The sequence below is a fragment of the Vicia villosa genome, linkage group LG7 (assembly GCF_029867415.1).
Source record: "Vicia villosa cultivar HV-30 ecotype Madison, WI linkage group LG7, Vvil1.0, whole genome shotgun sequence".
Taxonomy (NCBI): domain Eukaryota; kingdom Viridiplantae; phylum Streptophyta; class Magnoliopsida; order Fabales; family Fabaceae; genus Vicia; species Vicia villosa.
Genome location: NC_081186.1, coordinates 90,348,019 through 90,357,242, shown reverse-complemented (window position 1 = coordinate 90,357,242; position 9,224 = coordinate 90,348,019). Strand labels below are relative to the sequence as shown.

The following is a 9,224-nucleotide window of genomic DNA, read 5'->3' as shown; positions in this document are numbered from 1 at the left end:
GGCATTGGGAAACTCAAATATTTCTTGGGAATTGAGGTAAAATACTTAAAACAAGGCATTTTATCTCTTAGGGGAAATATGTGCTTGACCTTTTGCAAGAAACACAAAAACTTGGAGGTAAACCAACAAGTGTTCCCATTGAGCAAAATCATTGGATATGCCTTGATAAAGAAAGTGTAAAGTTGACAAGGGTCAATATAAGATATTATCAGAAAAATTGATATGCTTGGAACATACAAGGCCAGATTTGGCATATGTGGTTAGTGTGAATACCAATTTATGCATAATTCAAGGGAGAGACACTTGCAAGATGTAAATGTGTTCTACGATTTCTCAAAGCCATTATAGGGAGAATGCTCTTGTTTAATAGAGGTGGAAGTCTAACTATGGAAGCTTACATTGATGATGATTATGCATGTTTGATGAGTGATAGAAGATTTACTTGAGGCTATTGTGTATTCTTGTGTTAGAACCTAGTTGCTTAGATGAGTAAGAAACAAAGTGTAACTGGTCGATAAAGCGTTGAAGAGAAATTTAGAGCTATGGTACAAGGAATTTGTAAATTATTATGAATGAAACAAGTGTTAGAAGTTTTAATGAAACAATGTGAAGACCCTATGAAATTTTTTTGCAATAATAAATTACCCCTTAGTATTGCATATAATCACGTTCAACATGACAAAATGAAACACATTGAACTTCGCAAACCTTTCATCAAAGAAAAACTAGATTGTGGATTGATAGCTAAAACTTACATTCCTTCAAGTTATGATTTGGTAGTTGTGCTAACTAAGGATTTACCAACACAAAGATTCAACCAACTTAATTACAAATTTAGAATGATAAATATCTATTCACCAGTTTATTGAGAGGGAATATTGTAAATATTAAATGTAAAAAGTAAAAAAGTTATTAGTCACAGGCCCAGTAAGCAAAGCCAATATTTAATTTATTTTTCTCTATTTAAATAATAATATTTTAGCATTGTAATTAAAATTTTCATTATATGAAAACCTTATTATACAACAGAAACAAAGAGCATCAACTATGCGCAAGAAATACAAACCCCACAAAAGCTCATGCTAAGAAAACAAACTAAAGAGTGAAACAACAAAAACAACATAAAAAACATGACGAATAATGTCTCATACAACATTGTGGAACCATACTTCAATAGCTTACAAGCTTTATTACCAACATATTAATTTATGACTGAGACATATCAAAGACGACGAATAATAGGAATTAAGCATAGGTCATGTTTTCTTCTTACTGTAATCCCAAACTTCTCAGTCATATCAAGTTCTTCATTCTTCATATCATTTGGAAGCTTCCAATCAAAGTGGTAAAGTAATTTAGCAAGAGATAGCTCAGTACTTGCTATGGCAAATGCTATACCTGGACAGATCCTCCTTCCAGCACCAAAAGGTATGAATTCAAAGTCCGTGCCTTTGAAATCAAGTTTACTATCAAGAAACCTCTCAGGTTTAAAACTCTCAGCTTCAGCCCAATACCTTGGATCTCTTCCGATTGCCCAAGCATTAACCATGACGGTTGTCTTAGCTGGGATGTCATACCCGTTAATTTGGCATCTCTCCCTACTTTCCCTTGGAACTAACAATGGTGCATGAGGACGTAGCCTTAGTGTTTCTTTGATGACACACTTTAAGTATGTCAGTTTATGTATCTCTGTCTCATCTACATACCCTTTATTATCAAACACTCTTCTTACTTCAGCTTGCGCTACTTCCATTACCTTTGGATTCCTTACCATCTCAGACATACACCATATCGTAAACCCTGATGTTGTATGAGTACCAGGAGCAAACAAGTCCTGCAAATGGATTATTATTTACATAAGCAAATTTATACTTTAGTAGTTTAGTTTATAAATTATGGAATCAACGGTGTGTTGTAAACTAACCAGGATGATTGATTTTATATTTACGTCAGTCACGGGATGTTGTGATTCTGCATTTTCCTGTTGAATCTTGAGAATAACATCAACTATATCTTCATCCTTGCTTACTTCTTCCCTGTGAATGCTTTTGTGATCATCGACGATATCTTGCACCAACACATCGAGCTCTTTATGAAGTTTTGCAAATCTTGTCTTGGACATACTCAACCTTTCAAGCATTTTAATAGATGGATACAAATCAGCAATACAAAATCCTCCGAGCAAATCTGATATTTCATCAATTGCTGATCTGAATACTTGTTCGTGTTTGCTCTTTTTTCCAAAAGCCGCCCTCGCCACTATCCAATGAGTCAAATCGGTAATCTTATGAGTAAGATTGACAACAGTTCCTTCACTTGCAGCTATTGATTTAACAAGACCATCCACCTCTTCTTCTCTTATGGACCTAAATGATTGGACACGCTTTGCACTCAATACCTCATTAGCACATATTTTTCGTAGTTGCCTCCAGTGTTCTCCATATATAGAGTATAAAATATCAGTATTATTGTAACTAAATATTTTGGGCAACATAAGGTCTGGCCTATTAGAAAATACAAGGTCTTGTGTTTTCATAACCTCTTTGGCTATTTCTGGTGAACTAACTATTATGTATGGTACCTCTCCTAGTTTTAGGTACATCAATGGTCCATACTTTTCTGCCATTGTTTTGAAGGAATGATGAAGAAATGGGCTGCTAAGAATCTGATGTATGTTCCCTATGAAGGGCAGTCTCCATGGTCCTGGTGGTAAGTTGGTGGTAGAATTTTTAGAAGTAGTCAATCTCTTAACTATTTTGATTAGTACCAAGAGGAAGAGAAAGGATGACAGTATGGTGAAGTTAGAAAAGTTGTTTTGAAGCTCCATGATTGTAGAGCAAAGGAAGAAGAATGCTTAGATGTAGGTATCTAAACAAAAGACTCACCTTAAATAGCTGTTGCATTTTCAAGACAATGCAGTCCTGTAAACTAATATTTTTCTGAAAATGAATACAATATTAACATAAAGATTCCCATTATAAAGGAGAACAAAATATAAAGATACGAGCCTTGCGCTAACCACGACTCACGAGAATGCTATTTTATTTGAAATTTTTTCACTACACCCTATAAACCTCTGGCAAAAATGCCCTTCAACTTCCGTAGATCCATTTTTGAAAGCATATTTTTTTCAAAAAATTTGGTTTATATATATATATATATATATATATATATATATATATATATATATATATATATATATATATATATATATATATATATTAATATTAGAAAGTTGTAAGAAAATTGTAGGAAAAATGTATTTTATATATTTTGTTGCGGGTTCGGGTTCGCTGGGCTGTATCTCCACCCATATATATATATATATATATATATATATATATATATATATATATATAGGGAAATTCTACGGTGCATTCGCCCGTTTGACTTCAGTGGTGAAGTCACTGTCTGACCAATCAGAATTAAGCCCTAAGCCCTAATAGTGCCACAGTGGACTGAAGCATTAAATGACCTTATTGACACTTACTGTGGTAATTTTATAGTTTATATATTGCAACTTAGTCCCTAACATATTAATATTGTTTTTAAAATGTAATATTTTTATAGACAAAATCAATTAAATTAAAACAAATTAATCAACTCAACAAATTAATCAACTCAACAAATTAATCAACTCATCTCCATCTCCCTCACTTCATCATCGTGAACAGAAATTGAAAATAAAAATTCTTCATCCATCATCTCATCTTGGCATTTTTTCCCAACTACAAACTCAACGCAACAGTTATCGTCTCATCTTGGCATTTTTTCCAAACACTGCAAACTCAACACAACAGTAAGCGTCCCATTCACAGGTTCGTATTGAGCACGCTGCTGCAAATGTAAATGATAAAATGGTTGTTATATTTGTTTGAATAGTTAAGATTTACTGATTTCAAATTGGGAATTAGGGTTTAGGATTGGGAATTAGGGTTTATGATTGAATTTGTTTTATTTACATGGGATTTATATTTGATGATTACGAAATTTTAATTTTGGTGGGTACCTTTGAATCAGGTCGATTGATTTAATAACGTAATAAGGAATTGTGATTGATGCTTGAAATTGTTTTCTGTACATGGGTTTCCTATTTGATGATTTGGAAATTTCAATTATGTTAAGTATCTTTGATTTGAATAGGAAATTAGGTACTGTGATTTATGTTGATTTTTGGTGTGTTAACAAATGTGTTAATTCAGGTTTACCATGAAAAACACCGACCATTATGATTCGTACGACTATCGATGCCGTGACAGTGGTACATCTGATTCTGAATCCGACAATGGTCGGGATGACAGTAATTCGGTGTCCAGTGCGTACCAAGGTTCAAGTGATGGTGATGGCGATGGCGATGGTGATAGTCACGGTGAAAAATTTGTTGAATTTGATGCAGTTGTAGGTGATAGAACAGTGAAAATTAATGCCCTTACTGCTGATGAAATTCGTGCTATGGAATTCGGTACAGTTGATGAAGCTAATGTGTTTTATTTCAAGTATGCTAAATGTAAAGGGTTTGCCATTAGGAAAAGTGATGTTAGGACAAGATCGACTGAGGATGGACAAACAATTATAATGAGGCAGTTTGTATGCAATAAACACGGTCTAAGAGATACAAAACACTTAAGGAGGCTTGATAGAAAAAGAGAACACAGACCTACGACCCGCACTAATTGTCCCGCTAGGCTTCGTGTGCATTACAACCCCCAGAAGGATATTTATGTAGTGACATGTTTTGAAGAGGCTCACAACCATGAATTAACACCATCTAGGTTTGTCCACTTACACCCCATTTATCGTGAGATTACTGCAGCAGATAGAGCTCAAATTGACGGTCTACAGTCAAATGGAATTAGAACTTGTCATATAATGGGGTACATGGTTGCTCAGAAGGGTGGACACGATCGTGTTGGGTTTACAAAGAAGGATCTGTACAATTATTTTGATAGTAAAATGCGTGCTAATATTAAAGATGGTGACGTTGCCGCTGCTATAAATTATCTAACTGTGAAGTCATCTACTGATCCCATGTTATATGGTAAATATGCCGTAGACATGGATGGACGAATGAAGTCTCTTTTTTGGGCTGATGGAAGCAGTAGATCTGACTATTTTTGTTTTGGCGATGTGATTGCGTTCGACACGACTTACAAGAAGAACAAATACAACTACCCATTGGTTATATTTTCAGGGTGTAACCACCACTCTCAGACAGTTATTTTTGGTGCTGCGTTGGTGTCAGATGAAACGACAGAGACGTATAAGTGGTTGTTGGAGTGTTTTTTAGAGTGCATGGAAAATAGATACCCAGCAGCAGTTGTAACAGACGGAGATGGGGCGATGAGGGAATCTATAAAACAGGTGTTTCCGGATGCGACACATCGTTTATGCGCTTGGCATTTGAACAAGAATGCGTCTGAGAATGTAAAGAACTCGGCATTTTTGAAAGATTTTCAAAAAGCCATGTACTCTAATTTTACAAAGGATCAATTTGAAGAGTTTTGGTCAAAAATAATTAAAGAAAACGGACTTGAAGGAAATCCTTGGGTTGCAAAAACGTACGAGAACAGGTCACTATGGGCAACTGCATATCTACGTGAGAAGTTTTTTGGACGTATAAGAACTACGTCTCAATGTGAAGCCGTCAATGCAGTCATCAAGAGTTATGTCAGGAAGAAAGGCTGCATTTTTGAATTTATGCACAATTTTGATCAGGCTATGAGATCTTATAGAAACAATGAACTGATTGCCGATTATAAATCAAAGTTTTCAGAACCTGTGATGACTACTCAACTGCGTGCCCTTGAGAGCCATGCTGCGAATGTTTATACTATGGAGATTTTCAAGGAAGTCAGAGATGAAATAGTGAAGGCTGGATCATTGATTGTTAAGGAAAAGTTAATTCGCAACGGATTTAAGACTTATCGATTTACAAAATATTGTTGTGATAACTATGACGTAGAGGTTGTGTATGATGGTGAAACACTTCAATGTGAGTGTAGGTTATGGGATTCTCATGGGATTCCATGTTCTCATATGTTTGGTGTCATGAAGGAAGAACATGTTAGTCTCATTCCCACCGGTTTGATTTTGTCGAGATGGACGAAGGATGCAAAAATTCAGTACTTGAACATGAATTGTAATGGTTCTGATGATTCTAAAATGATTGAGCTAGCTCGGTTTGGTGCATATTGTTCTGCATTTACTGCCTTTTGCAATGAAGCTTCAAAAAGGGAAGGTGTTTATGGGGAAATAATGGGTGACATTCTGAAGTTACACAAAAAGTATTGCAGTACGGACGATCCTATTTTGGCATCGAACTCAGTTGTAGGTGATCCAAATATTGTGAATAGCAAAGGTGCTCCAAAGAAAAGAAAGAATGACATAAAATCTATTAGGCGATGTTCTAAATGCAACAGTAGAACTCATAATGCAAGGAGTTGTTCGGTAATTTCGAAAGCTATATTCTGTTCGTTTGAGTCAATCTGTTGCTCTTTTGATAAACATAGTAGTTTCTGTTGTATAATTTGCAGGTTGCGGAAAACGCGCCATCTGAACAAAATGTTGGTATGACGTCGCGGCCAGTAACTGATTCATTCAGCCAGGTTGTGAAGGTATTATGTTTTTTTTTAATACAAGCTCTGATATGCTGTATTAATTATAACGTGTTATTATTTGTATCACAAGAATAATTTGTTTGTTAAAACAGAACAAGAATGGAAAAAGAGGTCGCATTGGTGGAAGTAGTGTGCAAAATAAATGTACAGAACCACCGAACTCTCGTGGCGCGAATGTGACAGCGACTTCTCGTGCGGAAGTTGGAAGCACAAGCATACCCATGCCTGCAATGTATGGATTGCAACCCGTGTTGCCAGCGGTACAACCGATGTTGCATCCAATGCATGTACAACCGTTAATCCCACTATATCCAACGACAGTTGCGGAAAATTCGGGTTCGTGTTTCGGTAGGCCACAACGACTGATGAACAATGGTGGTACTTGAACGAGCAAATAAGTAGCTGTAATTTGACCAGGCATGACTTTGGAGGTGATTTTTAGTGGTATGACAAGGTTTAGGTTAGAATACATGCATCTATATAGGTTTTTTGTGTCATAGCATATAGTTTGTAAGTTCAGTGGAGTCAAATCAACACTGATACAGTTTATATGTTCTACTGTCAGTCACCTAATTCTATGAGTGCAGTAGTGGTTATATTACCATCATGCATTAATATTTTTTTTCACCTAAAGTTAATGCCATTGAATGAGGTTTAGGTTAGGTGTAACTATACCTATATAATTTTTCCAATATATATAGTAGTAGTACCACCAAGAGAGGAAAAAATAACATAAGGAAAAAAATCTTGTTATAAAAGTGAATTGTTAAGTGTTCTTGCTCTTGAGAAATGTCCAGTGGTGAATCCCACTCAGTGACTTCAAGTGATACGTAATTATGTTTATCATTTGCTTACATATTTGCGTTTACGTATAATTTCATTGTTTGCTTTGTAATTTTAATAGTTGCATGTTTATCTTTTTGAAGGATGGATGAACAATGGGCTGAGTATTTAGGTAATTACGTTTACGATGAGGTTGAACAGAATGTCGATCTCAGTGACATTGAAAGTGATGAAGGTGAAGAAGAGATGGATGAAAATTTCGGTGATCCCGTGGTTGAAGAAAATGGCATTTCATTCAATTATCGTGTCACTGCTGCTTGTGTAAGAGGAAAGAATGTTTTCGTAAGTAATCTGGACCGGTTATTTTAATCGACATGTTGGTATGTTAGATATGCATGTATTGATAATGATTTTGTGCTATGAAACATATATAAAATGCAGCACTTTCCATCTAATGTTGCTGCCAATTGGTTATTGCCGTTGCAAACTGAGATAGACATTGTCGATGTTCATACCGATGCTGTTTACCCATGTGTGTTGAAGACTGGTAGGAGGCCAGGGGAGAGATATCTTTGCTTAGGTTGGTATGAGTATGTTAAAGCAACTCGTCTGAGGGCTGGTGATGTTCTTGAGTGCACTGTGGCAGATCCTCCTACAAGAATGTTTGTTCGTTTTATGATGTAATACGAATAATTTTAGGCGTATAATTAAACTTGGTTGAAGATGGAAAGTAATTTTCTTTGATGTTTTGTTAAGTAGTTGGTATGTAGTTTGTTTTGATGTTGTCTGTTTTGGTGTTGAAATGAATCAAATGTTGAGTTTCATTATGTACGTTTGCAGTGTAATGAAGTATTGTATCTCTTGTGTATAATATTAAATTAAATCTTAGCATTTTGCATCATTCAGTTAGCAGTTTACTCACTACAAATATTTCAGATGAGAAGTTTCTTTTTTCTATAAATGAATAATTTGTTTTCTGATAAATCAAGGCATTAGTAACAAAAGCATAAACAACAACAACAACCATAAATTAGGTCATTAGGAACAGAAACGTGAACAACAACAACCATAAATTAGGTCATTAGTAACAGAAACCTTAATCCGGAAAATACTTTGCATATTCATGCTTTTTCATTTTTGCACCCCCTGAATTTTGAGCATTGCATGGGTTTTTGCATGGATCCTTACTCCGTACAAATACTTTTTGATATAAAAAGTATATAAATCATGCAGATAAACAACAGAATGTGCTATGATTAATACAACCACAAAAAGGGCCCAATCTTAATAAACTGGGGTCAACCATAAAATTTCCCAGCAATAACAATCACTTACATTAAAACTTAACAAACACATACAAAATACCCAATATACTTCACTTCACATCACAACTAACATTGTATCTGGAACATTATAAATAAAACTTAATAAACTTCCATAATTGTTTACAATATAAAATTATAATATTACAAATAGTAACTTTCAAAAAAACCATTGCAACTATGATCCTCCTCGGTGCCCCTATGGGGTTGCAGCCCTACGCTCAACATATACCAATATTTCCTCCACCGGTGGGTATCGGATGACAAAATGGAGTTTGTCACCGACCTTCAAATCAGCTTTCCTTACGTAATCAAACCACGCCCCACACATATATGTCTCCTTCTTCTCTTCCCTCTTCTTTATCTCACAGTAGTATGGTTCACCCTTATCACAGTCAAGTAAAACAATGTTTGAAATTTGGCGGAGAAGGCAACTATCAATCACATTTGCTGGAAATTGCTGCAAAGGTTTTCACAGAATGTCAGATTCTTTAAAATAAAC

At 35.2% G+C, this 9,224-nt stretch overlaps 2 protein-coding genes across 4 annotated transcripts; one reads left to right on the top strand and one right to left on the bottom strand.

Moving 5' to 3' along the window:
- Positions 1–1,031: 1,031 nt before the first annotated feature.
- LOC131615750 (cytochrome P450 71D10-like) lies at positions 1,032–2,843 on the bottom strand. Its single transcript, XM_058886905.1, has 2 exons — positions 1,925–2,843; positions 1,032–1,834 (listed from the first exon to the last, which is right to left on the bottom strand). Exons 1-2 carry the CDS (start codon positions 2,825–2,827, stop codon positions 1,223–1,225), a joined length of 1,515 nt encoding a protein of 504 aa, XP_058742888.1. The 5' UTR covers positions 2,828–2,843; the 3' UTR covers positions 1,032–1,222.
- Positions 2,844–3,366: 523 nt separating this feature from the next.
- LOC131615749 (protein FAR1-RELATED SEQUENCE 5-like) lies at positions 3,367–8,244 on the top strand. 3 transcript variants are annotated; one of them, XR_009287917.1, is made up of 6 exons: positions 3,367–3,818; positions 4,203–6,447; positions 6,534–6,614; positions 6,710–7,048; positions 7,544–7,742; positions 7,842–8,244. XR_009287917.1 is itself a non-coding variant. In XM_058886904.1 (4 exons), the coding sequence occupies exons 2-4, from the start codon at positions 4,210–4,212 to the stop codon at positions 7,001–7,003; spliced, it is 2,613 nt and encodes an 870-aa protein (XP_058742887.1). In that variant the 5' UTR covers positions 3,367–3,818; positions 4,203–4,209; the 3' UTR covers positions 7,004–7,474. The 3 variants fall into 3 exon arrangements, 1 of the variants encoding a protein (XP_058742887.1); XR_009287916.1 differs by having other exon boundaries at positions 6,710–7,061; XM_058886904.1 differs by lacking the exons at positions 7,544–7,742; positions 7,842–8,244 and having other exon boundaries at positions 6,710–7,474.
- Positions 8,245–9,224: the final 980 nt, after the last annotated feature.